Source organism: Spermophilus citellus, assembly GCF_964194105.1.
Source record: "Spermophilus citellus genome assembly, chromosome: 1".
Classification (NCBI taxonomy): Eukaryota; Metazoa; Chordata; class Mammalia; order Rodentia; family Sciuridae; genus Spermophilus; species Spermophilus citellus.
Window position 1 is genome coordinate 233,725,871 of NC_138182.1, and position 15,477 is coordinate 233,741,347.

Consider the following 15,477-nt stretch of genomic DNA (forward strand, 5'->3'; position numbering starts at 1 on the left):
GTATTTTGATTACAACAATGAAAAGTTGACTAATAAACTTTGGGTGATCTTATATGTCCTTATATTTTAATCCACGATATAGGGTTTAGTGTATAAAAAAGTTTCCATGATTAAAAGAAAAAAAAAGCAGAAAGTATCACAGAGTTGCACAATTTATTTCTGAAAATTAAACGATGATTTTCCCCAAAGGACAAAGGGGAAAGGAAGATGTGGAACAGATGGATTCATTGTTCCCCTATGGAGAAAAAAATGTCTGCACCTTGCAAAAATATATTAATTGGCCTGCCATCTGGCAAGATTGCTCACATACATAAGGGATAAAGTTTAGATCTTGAGGTTTAACATTTAAGCCTGTGGGGAGATGGTAATTGGAATCTAAGTTAGCATTAGTATTTTTTAAAGGAGCATTTCAAGAGAGATCTAAATACAGGGAAAAAAACAGTACCTAAAATGTGAGACCTTCCAGTGACATCACTAGTATTCATGCCCACCCCCAGCCCACTACCCTGGCAGCACATCAGGGCAGGTGGCCTTGGACACTCCCACAACAGGTAGGGCAGAGCCTGAGCAGGGTGCCTTCTAAGCAAATCCCAAATATGTCCCCATGACTTTGCCATCGTCCTGTCTATTCTTTCTCCTACATTAGAGAGGTTTTTCAAAATTTCTAGTTCTAATATGTATAGTTAAGACTTTTTAAAAGAATCTCATGGGGGTAGGGGACAGAGCATAAAGCCCAAGGTAGAAAAAAATAGGAGTTTTATGGAATGTGTACACATATAGGCAAACATTCTCACACACACACACACACACACACACACACACACACAAAATAGGGTTTCTATATGAGCAATAGATGATTTTAGGATAATTTTTCTTTATGATTTTATTTTCAGAAATTTTTATTTTGAACATGTGCTGGTTTAAAATTTATCTTAAAGGCTATGTAAGTTTCACTGGAATGAAAATATGATAAAATAGTGGGAAAACTTAATTATTTTACAATCAAATAAGGAAGCTTAAATTGACCTTTTGTAAAATGCATATCTTTCTCAGTCTTCCCTTACATAAATTCCAAGAGTCCTTTTGGATCTCCCTACCTACTTTCCAATAATAATAAGCCATATCTTAAAAAATGTCTTACACACACACACACACACACACACACACACACACATCTTTTACACATACACACACACGTCTTACACACACACACACACACACACACACACATCATAGGTAAATATTTCTACCTCATGGCTCTGCTTCCTTCCCCAATTAACAACCCCAAATTATTTTTAACCATTTCCTTTTAGTCAAATTTGTTTATCTAGTTTCTAACAACTTCTTCATTCATGTAGCATCAAAGGGGCTATTATGTACTAATAATGAATCACACAATATAGTTTATGCTTTTCTTTCAAATATCTTTTTCTGATGTATTTTCTTGGAATTTCACTTGACATTCTGAACCATGTAATCAAACTATGTGTTAATTATTCCTTTATAAAAATGATGTTTAAAGAAGTTGACATAATGAACTATGACACCCAGAATGGAATCCTGGAATAGAGAAAAAGATACTAGGGGAAAAAACCCTGAAATTTTAGTAAAAGAATTTAAGTGACAAATTGTGGAGGCAAAACAAAACATTCTAATCTCATGTTAGCATTTTAAAACTATTAAAATATGTAAAACTTTTAAGGCAATTATCTTATACTTTCCTTGTGATGTTAGCTACATGTATTTGTTAAAACTCAGTGAAATATGCATTTAATAAGGTGTATGTAAACTGTACCTCAATAAACCCAACTTAAAAACAAAACAAACACACTTAGTCACTTGGCCTTTCTTTTTCTACATTACATAGATAGTCAATCCCATGCCAGTAGTAATCTAAAGTCTGAAAAATACCTCCTCTAACTTTTAAAAAAGTGACTGAAAAGAAGACTTCTTTCAATCAGTCCTTAGAAGGGATCAACTATTCCTGAAAAACAGCTCACAGAGTTCATATGTTGTACCACCGGAAGCAAAGAGATAGCCAGTGAAGGGTATGTTTTCCCCTCCTGTTGTTCAGAGAATTCTGGACACAATATTTATAAGAGTTTACTCTCATACAATTGTTTATGCATTACAAAGCAGTTGCTTCTTTGTTCTCTAAATACAATGATTTTCCCAAAGGAAAGATATATTTAAGTATCACCAAGCCATCCTTCATAAAAATAGTTAACTTACCATATTCAAGAGGAAGTATTATATTTTAAAAAGAAAAGAAGCCTAGAAGTAATTCATCACTAAAATCTCCCAAAAGACCTTTTCTAGTATTTCACTGCGCTAACAGGTAATAGGGATTTTGTCCTTTCTATGAAACAAACTAAAAGCACTACCACAAGATCAATAGAGGTTCTGAGACATGTGCATAACATACATTTTGTGAATACACAGGATTTTATAATACATAGAGGAAAATCTCAGAAAAATAAGTCTTGGTGCAGGGGGTATTACTCATTCAAAATGTCTGTAAAATAGCAGCTGCTCAGAGCTACACCCTAAGTAAAGCTTCAATTTAAAAGTTCAAGCCCACTCAAACACCATCATAAACTGTGATGCTTTAAGATGAGGAAATTACAGGAGATTACATCCACAATTTCCATTAATGAGAAAGAGAAGCAGCAGGTGGCAGTTTTAAAACGAAATAATATCTACTTCTATTTTTCACTCTTCCCTCAGAAAGCAAAGTGGAATTTCTATGGAAAAGATAAAAATTATCAGGCTTATATTCTGCTAGTATCTTATTGCTAAGAGGCATCTGTTCTATAAAATTAAGATGACAATCATCATACTTTATGAATACTATTTTTGATAATTAGAATATTATTGAATCTCTGATTCCATTGGGAACACAATAGTAATGCTGTATTAGAATTTGCCAATTTCTACTGGTTAGATTTGGGGATAGTTAAATAATTATTCTGCATCTCAATTTTTTTATTTGTATAATAAACATAATAATAATATAACCTTCACAAAGTCATCCTGTGGATTCAGTGAGACAATTTATAAAAAATTTCCACTAGGGCTGGGATGTAGCTCAGTGGCAAAGCGTCTGCCTTGCATTCGCAAAGCCCTGGGTTCGACCCCCAGTTCCAAAAAAGACAAAAAAAAGAACCCCACCAAAAAAAAAATAAGATCAAAAAAAAATTTCCACTAGATATTCTCCCTGTCACTACTCATTGGCTGATGTTGGTGGATCTTCCACTGATTATCATTTTACTATAATTATGTGTCTACATTGCTTTCTAATCCCACTAGGTCGAGCTACTCGAAGGAAACCATCATCCCATACATTGTTTTTGTCTCCTCGATGGTAATCCTAACCCTGGTCACGTAAAAGGCACATCAATCCATAGCTGGGACACGGAGAAAAAAAAAATGAGGCAATGTGACAAATCCCCATACCCCGTCCACCCAAGTCAAACTTGGTGAAACTAGGTTATTAGGTTATCAGGTTTCAGAGGGTGATTCAGGCGCATCTGCTGCAAGCTCTCAAGGCAGTAAAAGGGTCACAAAGAGATGTGTGACTCATAAATCAGCCCCTCTAAGTATTTTTAACTGTAATTAACTTCCTATGTTTCAGAGCTTACTCCTCCAGCTCTTAGTTTCCCTGTCTTTTGGCCCCATTTTACAATCACTCGACTTCTCTTTAGTGCTTTGAAGGCAGCCAAAGGAAAAGAATGGAAAGAGAGCTGTGCAGCCCCCAGGACAAGTGCAATACTCCCCAGTCTAACCCCTAAGATATTTTAAGAAACTCTATGACCAGAAGACAAAAACATACCAAAGGAGAGCAAAAGCAAAAACAAAACCACTTTAGTTTAACAGACCTTAATATAGAGTTTAAGATATATACACACCTGGGACTTCCCAACAAAATCCATAAATGTTGGGCCATGAATACCCTCCAACCATGTTAGTTTCTCTATTAAATAGATTTGAAATCAAACCTGTTAAGTGGCTGAAGGAACAGCTACAAGCCACTGCCTGCTGCTGGATACACCTACTAGAATGGAAGGTTTGAAAAGCGAAGGCTGTTTCTCCAGCTCCCAGCTGGGCATGTCAGTTATATGGGAACTAAAGAACTGGCTTAAAACAGGACTATAATCTTTCTGGAACAATAGGTCATGACGAGCTTCCTTAATGCCAAAGTAAGTGTTTAGAGGTGATTTCTGCTAACTGAAAGAAAGTGTAAAGGGCATATATATTTACTCTGGCTTGAATACAATGCTTCTGAATATGTAACTCTGTGCCAAGAGTCAAAGCCCTTTTCCCTCATGGATTTTCACTCTGGGACACATTCCATGGAATATTTGCATGGCCTTGGAATGGCACCAGAAAGTTGTATCATAGTAATATGTAATCAGTTCAATATCTGTGCCTCTTAACGTCCAAATCCCTTAAGTCTGACGTGAGAAGATCTACTAATTTTAAGGTTAAATCTCAAAAGGTAAGATTTGTTCTTGTTTAAAGAGCTTCCTATAAGAAGTCATCAAATGACCAGTGACTATCACAATATCAAAGTAACATGAAGGCTACCTGGCAGGAGGACATCTTGGCAACAGCTACGCTGGTAAAATGGCATCAAAATCACCAATATCTAAGAAATGAGCTGAAGAGAGCAGGTCTCTAATCTTGAGCATGAAGTCCAATGTTAAGAAAACATGGATATCTCAATTTAAAAATCCTTGATTTCTAAAGCTAACTTACCAGAATGTGAAAGGAAAGAAGACATCTATGAGAAAGAATGCCACATGCAAATTTTACAGTTACACAGTTTAAAAAAAAAAAAAACTTTTATTTTTTTCTGAACTCCATGGTCCAAATATCTATGACATACATGCAAGAAATAATGACTATAAGCACAGACACTTACTGCACAGAATCCATAACGACAACTATTACCCAAAGCCCCCTGAACTACCCACATTCAAGCCATCCCACCACTGCCCACTATGGCCAGTTAAGATCAAAGAGGAGAAATCCATCTACCTAGGGACCTACCAGGTGTAGAAAATGTCAATCCACAATCACTCATTCAATTTGCCAAGGCGGATGATGTGCCTGCCAGTTCTTCTGCCACCTGTCTGCACTGTGAAGCATAGGGTGATTTTACAATGAGCCTGTTTTGGAGTTAGAATATTATCTGTGTTCATCTGGATGCACACTGAGACAAAGAATTCCATTAATCCTCACATGGAAAAATAAAATTTGTCCAACATAGATTCAAAATCTATCTGGACAATTCTTTGATCTTTCTATCAAAAAAAATGTTGAGATTAGCCAAGTGAAAGTCATAGTTCAACAGGAATTTTATCTCAAGTTCCAAGATCAACAAGCCATCTAACTCAGACTTAAGAAATAACATTACATAATAGCCACTTATTGGCTATTGTTTTATAGTAACAAAGGATTCATTTACCGTATTTCCTAGAGAGCTTTATTCAGCTCCAGTTTTTCCCACAACAAAAGTACTTTTCCCCCTTCACCCCTCCACATATCTATAAAGTAAAATATTTAATAATTATAATTTCTAATTTAAAGATCTCTCTCACATTGCATTTTAAAAGACGTGAATGAGAAGGAGGCTTAAGTGGTGTTCAGGTAAGCTACAGGCTCAGTGATTTCCTTCAGATTTAATAGCAAAAAAATTCAACAGTGGTTAGGTAGTATTCTAATACTCTAGGTAGTACTCTAATACTCAGTGTCAAGTCTGAGACATAAACATACACTAAAATATTTAAAATCAGTAACAATAAAAAGCACAGCAAATACATTTTATACCAATACTCCTATGGTAAAGAGGATGTGGTGAAGCTATTATTTCTTCCCTCTATGGGACCAAGACCTTCGGAAACCTCAGTAAATTTCACAATGTGATCTGTTAAATCCCTATTCCTTCCACCCAGCTGATTCACTCCAGCTTAATATATTACTTCCCAAAGATACTTGCAATTTGAACTTCCACATCAGGTTAGAAACTGTTTCCAGGGACATGGATACTGGTTCTTACCTTTGAAGAGTTAAACCTTACACAATAACTTCAAAATATAAATGGCAGTTGGCCTACTACGTCAAGATATGTATTTGCCTGTAGTTTTGCCTGCAACTGCAGTTGCTAAGAGACCCTAAACTCTAACAGAATCGGAGTCACTGATAAATGGAAGACCACAAAGTCAGCAGAATGTAGAAATTCCCAGGGTTCTATAATAAAGCAAGCAATGCTTAAGAAAATAAGAGCTAAACAATAATGACTGCCTATTCTTCTTATCAACTATTTCACTGACAAGTCCTGTTCAAAGCCTAAAGTCTATGCTAGTGTCTTTTCTCTTTAAGACTAAATAATGTGATGGTTCCATTTGATATCAGTATAATCACCTTCTCTAATAAGCATGAACAGTAGCCATTTGTGTGGCTAAAAGTCCCACACGCCCTCTGATTATATTAACAAGGTTAGGTCAACATTATCAGAATTGACAACCAAGTTCATGAATGGAATTTTCCTCATTTCCAGGCAGATAGAGGGAAAGAAAATGTAAGTAGCAGAACTACAAGTATTAACAATCGTGTGAACATTTATTTAGACATCTAATTACAAATGTGCTATGTATTACAAAAACTAAATCTGCCACTAAATAGCCAAGACTTCTACAGATAGAGAGTGACTGCTTTTAATGGATGGTTATATGCACATCCTGAGCCTACTTTCATCCAGGTAGCCCCAGGACCATTTTAATGTCTTGGCTCTACTTTTAACTTTCAAAGGGATTACTCAGTTACTATGATGTCATTCTCAAATGACTAGGTTACTCAGTGAAGGCAGTTCAGATTAAAATAGCTTTGTGCATGTTCACTCACACTAGAAATGGGTGTGTATAGAGACGGGTGGGGCTGAGGGCCTCTAATCTTAACCTCCCCCAAGAACCCAGCTCATTCCCTTTCAAGGAGAAAGCTCCAGAATTATTCAGAATTATCCTATCCCAGGATTTCTCCTCTGAGGGCCATCTCTACATATGGCTTTAAATAACTTCTTGACCCTAATATCTGTCAGCTTATAGTCTAGAAAGCTAATGGTTTCTATCTTGAAGCTTATGATTGCCTCTTTTGAAGAAGTTATTTAGGCTTCTGGTAACAGAATATATTTGTAAAGAAAAGAAAGCAAAGTCGTAAAAGAATAAAAGGTCCTACCCCTCACTATGGACTTATCAGTACACTACCCTGCCTCCAAAGTTAAGGCAAACACATGCATACACTATTCAGAGTGCTGTTCAATTACAGCAAGGAACAGCCTACATGCATGAGCATACGCTCCAGATTCTAATGGCTGATTTCTTTCCCTCTTTCCCTTCCTTTTTTTTTTTTTTTTTAATTTTTAATTTTGGGACTAGGGATTGAACTCAGAGTTACCTTATCACTGAGAAACATCCATAGCACCCAGCCCCCACCCCCCTTTTTTAATTTTGAAAAATTTAAATTAATTTAAATTAAAATTTTTAAGAAAAATTGCCCAGGTTGGTCTTCATCTTTCAGTCCTCCTGCTCAGTGTCCCTAGTCACTGGGATTACCATGCCACCCTGCCTGGCTAATGATTTATTTTTGGTAAACTTTGTTTGAAATCCACTTTTTGCATTTCCATACACCTCTGTGTCCACCTTATTCCACTTTTCTCATTTCTTTCCTCCCTTCCTCTATGTGTCCCTTTTCTATTCCCTCACAAAAGATCTGCATATTCCAGGGGTAAAAACAAACTAACTGCAAGCTCCTATTGTGAACTTCAAATTAGAGGCCAAAAGCAACATTTTGGAAATGTGCATATTCCTACTGTGTCCTTTGTTCCTGGTGAGCTTTAATAAGGAACGTGGAGTCTGTGAGAAAACTCCCTGTCACAAGATGGAATGGCCAGTCTCTTAGCAGAAATCACTCAGTGAGGAAGTGGCTGCTTGGGTCTTTGAGGTTTCAGCTTTCACCTCCTCCCTGGGAATATCTGTGACATTTGCCATGTTGGAGCTAACCAGAGATGAGAGATGTATGGGAGGGCGAGCCCTGCAGGGATATGCAGAATACAGTCCAGGGTGCAAAGAAAGGATGAAAAGAAGCAGTTACAAAACAGGCCTGGGCAAAGCACAGAGTGGGAGGAAATGGGCTCAGAGATTCAGGGAGCGGCTAAGCCCTCAGGTCAGGCAGGAAGAGAAGGAGCAACAAGTGGGACCAGGTCTCAGCCACCTGGAGAAAGGGCTGCAGGGGAAAAGCTGAGTCCCAGGGATCAAAAGGAGACCCGGGAGTGGTGACTGGGAACTGGGGAGGCTCCAAGTTAGGGCTTTAAAACCTGAGAAACTCCAAGTGAAAACCTGTAGAAAGAGGAGACTCAGGCTGTGGAAAGAACTGGAGCTGCCAGAGAGGAGGTGAAAAGGAAACTGTCATTGCCAATTTGGGCAATGAAGCAGACGATCAAGTGAGCAACTGTGAGTAAGGGGATATGATTCAGGGATGAGGGCTGTAGGGCCAGCCATGAATGAGCAGAGGGCAGGACATCATGATGTGTGGCTAGTGGATTTAGTGTCCCACAGAGAGTGGGCACTACCCTCCAGTCTCCAGTTCCTCATTTCACACCTGTTTCCTGGCTTGTGGCACACCCACCCCAGCGCAACATTTTAGGGCAACTATTCCTGCCAAAGTCATCAATGACCTCCCAAGAGCCAGAGACAACATACACGTTTTACTTTAACTATGAACCATTGGACCATTCTCCTCCTTGAGCCTTACTAAAACACTCTTTCGGCAGGCACCCTTGTTTCTTAGGAGATTCTCCCCCTCTCACCAAAACTCTTATCCTATACCTGGTTGCATCTCTGCTAATCCCTTAAACAAGGTCCTTTTAGCTCTCCCAGATAAAGCTAATTCATTTCTCTGATAATTTGAATGATGATTCCCATGCCTGTCCTTTTTGGTCTGGCCTGCCCAAATGCCCTGTCCCTATATATTTAACCAAACACCTAGAGGGGTTTTCTTTCTTTCCTGCCCTGGAGCCTTTGATAATCCCAGATAGCTCCTTTCAGATTCTTCCCATAGACCACTCTTTCTCATCTTTTAGGTCTCCTCTTAAATATTAGCCTTTGGAAAGACATTCCCTGACCACATTATCTAAAGCATCCCTCACCCCATGCCCAGTTACTCTCTCTTCTCAGCTTAGATACTTGTTTATTGGTGAGGTTCAAGCACCCTGTCCTGTCCACCACTGCTCCACTTGACCAGCATGGGTTGGATGAAAGCATGAATGCCCTATGGCTTCTATCACACAACAGATGACACTCAACAAGTGTGGATATAACTGTGTTTAGGGAGATAAAAGGGGTGATCGCAAGTACAGGTCCTTATGTCTTCTCCCCAACTCTTATATGAACAGGTGGTTCCTCCATTTCCCTGGTTCCCCAAGTCAAAAACCCAGGACTATCAAGGAATTTTTCATTGTCCCTCAATGCCAATAGCTCATTGAATTCTATCAATTTTAACCTCTTTAATCTCTCTCAAAGACACTATATTCTTTATTCAGGCCTGCAAAATCTTTCAGCTAGGAAACTCTAATGACTTACTGATTGGTGTCTAGGTCTCATCCTCACTCCTAGGATGAACTCCCCAGTACCACCAGTCTTCTCCCTCCCACACAGGAAGAAGAACAAGCTTCCTCAGTTTTCCTCCCCAGTCTCATCCCCATATCGTAATAATAGTGATAATGGTAACACCTAAGACTTATTCAGAGTTTTTATGTGCCAGTCAGCACATTAAGCAATTTATACATATGAATGCATTTTAATCTTTACAATAATCCTAAGTAATTAACTTATCCCGATTTCACAGATGAGCAACTGAAGTCCAAAGAACCTAACTAGAGTCAAGATTTGAAAGCAGGCGAACTGGCTTCGATCTACCCTGCTAGCCATGATGCTGGACTACCTCTTCATGCTTCCTGCTCCACCAATACTGAGTTATGTTCTTCTGCTCTAGCAATATCCAGCTATGTACAGTTCCCTGCACTCCGTGTTGCTAAGGCCACCAAACGACTATTTCTTCTGCCCCTTGGGAAGGTCCTGTCTAGTCAGATGAATACCTAACCTATCCTTCAGAACTTCCTGAAGTATTGCTTTTTCTATGTGATGCCTTTTTTGACTCCCTGAGTGGCTTCAGCACAAGCCACTCCTAGGGCTTATGTGTACCTTGTAAATACTTGCCATTACCATGGTTTGCAATTTGGTTTTGGGTCACAGTGCCCAGGTACATAAAGGTGCTTAATTATTGTAAATTTGACTGGGCTTGGGTACAAAGGGTGACTATAAATTCACCAACATCCAGAGTGCCAAAGCAGGAAAGAAGTCTATTCTCTATCCTTCTCATAAATTCATGAGCAAAACAAAGAGAAAAACTCAGCAAACACTACAGACGAAGGCAAGATAAATTGTGCATAAAAATTCAGTACATTCTGACAACTAGAGCAGTTAGTTTAAGATCCCTAAATGTACCTGCTGTTCATAGCAACTGCTGAGTAATGCAAATTCAGCAAAACCAAACCAAAACAAAACAAAACAAAAAACATTCTTTTGTCCCTTGGTTCTCAGAATTTGGAGTTCTTATGAAAATGCATTCAAAAATTTGCTCAGCCTGACCAACTATGTCACAAACTGCTCATTGGCATGGATAAGGGTTTTACTGATAGAGGTGTCATCCAAGTTTGTAGGTCATCATTTTGACCAAATGAAAACATGACAGATTTCTGAACATTAAGAGTAAAAATTAAGCACCTTTAGGTTCTCAAGACAGTACTTCAACAAAATGAAAGTCTCATCTTGAAACTTAGTAGCAACATTAAGAAATCCATGTTAGCCTGTACTAGGATCCAAAGGAAATGTAACTGAAACACAAGCTTGATCTCATCCCCTCATTCCTAATCAAATGTCAAAAGATGTTATAAGCAGAGACAGTAAAGGGGACTCAGACCAATTAACTCCCATTGCTGTGAAGGGGGGCACAGTATCCACAGATCTACAAAGTTTAAAATTTTTAAAGATGTGAATTTTACTTCCGTCTTAAAAAAAAGGGGGGTGAAAGTGTATCTGTGAAGCCCAGATTGCTGTTCCTCAAAGTAACAGGTGAATGGCTGTTTTGAGATGGCCTTGATTAAACTAGAGGAGAGAGAAGGGCAAAGACAGTCATGGAAAGAAACCATTTCCAGTGGAATATCCCAGATTTACAGCAAAGCAGCAGACAAAAGTCCACGTGCATCTGGACAGCCCAATATCTGCTATGGCAAAAACAAAAAAGAATGAAGGTTGAGGAAGCACTTCTCAGTATTCCGCAATCCTCAAGATCTTGCCCTGATAGTAAGTCTATAGGGTCCTTTCCCTAAGAACTCTGGGAGTTACAGGCCAGGCAGGGCTCTGAATTGGAAGAGGAACCTTAAAAGTGTTCCTGTGAGAGGACAAACTAAACCAACAAGCCAGTGTTGTGCTGGACCTGGAATGTACACATGATGCAGCAAAACAAAAACTTGCATGACAACAACTGGAACCATAACTCAGGTTTAAGGTAGGATTCCGAAACCATTCAATCTACCTTTTATTTAAGTGGCACAAACCTATCCCTATGAGCTCTAAGATGCTCATTGACAGGCTCATAGCTATATTTTATCCTTGCCAAAAAAAAAAAAGAAGCTGATATTAAAGAATAGTTAAGATGAGATTCTCTAGATTACAATGTGAATCTGAACACATAGCTGGGCTAAAACATCAAAATGAATGATACATCAGACAAGTCAACAGGTGTGCAGGAAAAAAGCTAGGGCTGGGCCAGACAGAAAATCCAAGGGCTGATGCAAGTCTGACAGAGGGCAAGGATGAGTGGCCTCAACTAGATACTGAGGACACCTTCCACTGAGCCTGGCAAATGAACAGTACAATTTGGTAATTAAAAGGTCCTCTGAAAAGGAGAAATTTTTAGGGAACCTGCCCATCTAGGTAAGAAATGGGGTTAGAGTTAAAGGAGACAGGTTTTAGTGCTGTTAAGGAGTATCCCACAAGGGAAAGAGTTGGAATGCAAGCATATGCTCCATGCCATTATGAAAGTATACAGACAGAATTGACCACTGTAAAAATAACATAATACACAGCTATATGTGCTCCCTGGAGAGGAAGGAAACATGCCCTTCATTTTTCCAAATCTACAGAGAGGACCTTATTCCTAATCTGAAAGATTCAAATATGCTCAACGAGTAAAGTCTATGAACACAACCCAAATTCTGAAAAACTTTGAAATCTGAAACACTTCTGGTTCCAAGCATTTCAGGTAAGGGATACACAACATGCAAATCTAAAGCAGTGCTGGCGTTTTGAGATAGAGAGTGACTAGAAGGATGCAGAGAGGATCTTTTGGATGTTTACTTCCAAACTCCAAGAATCCTTAAGGTCCCCAATAATAAACAGGCTGTGATAACTTATCTATACTCCTAGAAGGATGGAGGAAAATCCACCTCCTTGTCTGTTTTGCTGAACTGAATATAAGGTCCGTGATTTGGTGAGGGGTGCGAGGAACATGGACATGGTCCTCTCATAATTTCCCATTTTGCTGGGAAGAACCCAGATTCCTTTAGAACCTAGACTCTCTGCCAATGTAAGTTAAATGAACTGAATTGATCAGACTGGACGAATATTGTCCTAAAGCCAGGGCTGACCAGCTGAGAATTCCTCGGGCATCAGACTCTCCCAACAGGTAGGCAAAGGGAGGAAAAGCTGCTTTTCAGGTTCAGACACACAAGTATAATGCCATGGCAGCCTTATCTCCCCAAGAACTGGCTCCTGGTATGAGCGAAGGCTACATGGCAGGCAAGACTGCTCCACTCAGAAACATAAAAGGCTCCCATCAACATGAACAGGTAAGAAGTTATAGGGTTTATCACCATGTGAAGAGTGGCCTGTCTGGGCATTGCACGTATCTCTCTTCAACTTTCTTAGTTGTTCTGGAGATATGACACATCAATGATACAGCTTAAAACCACATGATCAATATTAAGAGTCTCTGAACATATTACAAAGCCAAACAAAAAAAGCATAGACACATTATTTAAAAAGCATAAACTTATACCAGAATGGTTTAGTGATAGCAACATTGTTCAAGTTATATTAAGGTATGACTTTAAAATCTGCCAGATTTCACTCACTCACACACATACAAGCATGTGATTTGTGTGTGTGTACAAAGTGTATGTGAGAATATCCTGAAATATAAGAAACGCCATGGAAAATTTCAAAAGGAAAAATTACTAAGTTTTCCGAAGTATTAAATATTTGCATTTACATTATGCAAATAGTTACAGGTATAAGCAAACAGAAAGAACCATTTTCTGGTGTTCTTTCAATAGTGGAGCACAGAGAATGCGAAGTTCCAAATCTGATAGTATGCATCCTGTTTGTTTGGCTGTGTTGTTGCTTTCATGCGTATTCACATGTACGTGTAAGGCAAGTTTTGATGAAAAACAAGGAATCCATATTTACACAACTGGGAGGGTGTACCCCTCTTAAACCACAACAATGCTACTGTTGTGTGCTGGGCAGACATGTGGAGAGAAATGTCTCCTTTAAAATCATATTTTCTCATTTCAAGTGGCAGCAAACTATCTCCAAATTACCTTTCACTTACAGCACAAGCCTCATCTTGACTTTGAAAAATTTCCCCTACCTATTCTGTCAAATATATTTCAAAATGAAAAGGCCAGCACTGTATTAGTTATAAATGCCAGCAAACCAGTCAAAAAAAAAAAAAATCAAAATGGCAAAGTTATGCAGATCTTCCTCTTTAAGCAGTCAATATAAGAGAGGCTAACTTGGACTATCTTTACATCATACATCTGAAACTTATAAAGGTCACATATTTAATAGAGGGGAGCATTTGAAATGCTCTACAAAGAGTACCAGGAGGCTAAGAAGTCTGAGTGATGAAATGGATAAACATGACTAGATCAAAGGGACAGACTGAGACAAAGTCTCCTCCTCCTCTTCTTTTTCTCTCCCCACCACTCACAAGGAAATGTCTTATTACCCACATTTCAAAAGGCGAACCCTGAGAAGCACATCCATTGGGACTGCCCAGGAAATCCTAAAGACGACTGAATACCTGAAACAGTGCTCCCCTGGCAAGGTATAAACTTTTCAAACTGTCACCCAGTAAACAAAACCCCAGTTGCCAAGGGGCTCCAGCAGCCCAGCCCAAGGGGCCTCTGGGAAGAGAAAGGAAGGATCCCGCGTTTTTTTTACCTTTGTGTTCGCCGAAGCCTGTTCCCACTCCTCAAATGAGGCAAAGTAAAGTTTGAGAGCACAGTCCAAAAATTGGGGTCAGACATATCCATTTCTTTCTCTCTTCAGTTCACTGCGGGTTCAAGGCCATGAGACCAAAACGAGGTGAGGGGGGAAAAAAAAAAGAAGAACAGGGAAAAAAAAAAAAAAAAAAAGGATCCCAATTATCTCCTCACTCCCTCCAGAGACAACGTGATGTGAACTGTGATCCCAAGAACAACTTGGAGCAGGTCTGAGAATTACCCGTCCTGTCCTGGCCTTTAATTAACACACAGCCATCTCTCCAAGGTTCAGGAAACTTATTTCCTCTTGGGTTTGCCCTCTCCTAGTGAGCCTTGGCCAGCTATAAACAGTAATTACAAGAGTTTAGCCGTGCGTTCTGTTCAAAATGCTGTCTGTGTGTGATTCAGTCCAAGGTACTTTGTCATCTGTTTGGCAGATACCATTTGCAGCTCCTGCGGGGGGGGGTGGGGAGTCTGACTATTTTAAGTCTTCAGTTCCGGGAGGCTGTTGCTTATCAGCAAAACCATTCACATCCGAACATGCCCAGTGCTGAATTTCCTTTTGCTATCTACATACAAGGAAAAGAATTTGAATAGAAAAAGCTCCTCTTGCCCTCCCCTCCTGGAAACAAACGGAAACTTAAAAAGCACTTTTAGAAAATTGGCCTATGGGAGGACTTGAACCTGACACCTTCATGTCCCCTCCCCAGGTCCATCTGGACGGGGGAGGCAGCAAAGCCCCTTCCTACCCCCAGTGAGGACACTCCCCCCCCCCCCCAAGTGCCTCCCCAGCAGGGCCTCACGGGAAAGGGAGCCGAGGCTGGTGTGCCGCACAGGAGCAGGCTCTGGACACTGAGCATCCTCAGCCGCTGCTCCCCTATCCCACAGCCCGAAATGGATCGGTCCCCCAAAATAAATAAATAAATCCAGCTGCTGTGCCGGAACACACTGGAGTGTGCGCTGAGCACACCTGAAGGCTGGTCACTGATTCACCACAGGAAGGATCACCATTAAAACGCTCCCAGGGAAGTCCCTAATGACTTTGCAGTGATGCTATTTGTTGTATAGGAAAAACCCTCAAACGCAAAGCC

General features: G+C 39.6%; 1 protein-coding gene across 14 annotated transcripts in view; it reads right to left on the reverse strand.

Moving 5' to 3' along the window:
* The window catches only part of MAST4 (microtubule associated serine/threonine kinase family member 4), a gene marked incomplete at its 5' end in the record, with an annotated part of 570,488 nt that overhangs the window by 149,420 nt on the left and 405,591 nt on the right, over positions 1-15,477 (reverse strand). The window contains one exon of one of the 14 annotated variants that reach the window (XM_081294773.1): positions 14,346-14,949. The exons of 11 other annotated variants lie outside the window; for them this stretch is intronic. In XM_081294773.1, the coding sequence (XP_081150899.1) occupies positions 14,346-14,437 (92 nt within the window). Of the gene's footprint in view, positions 1-3,908; positions 3,962-14,345; positions 14,950-15,477 lie in introns of those variants that run through there. 2 more of the 14 variants (XM_081294776.1, XM_081294774.1) reach the window with 2 other exon arrangements.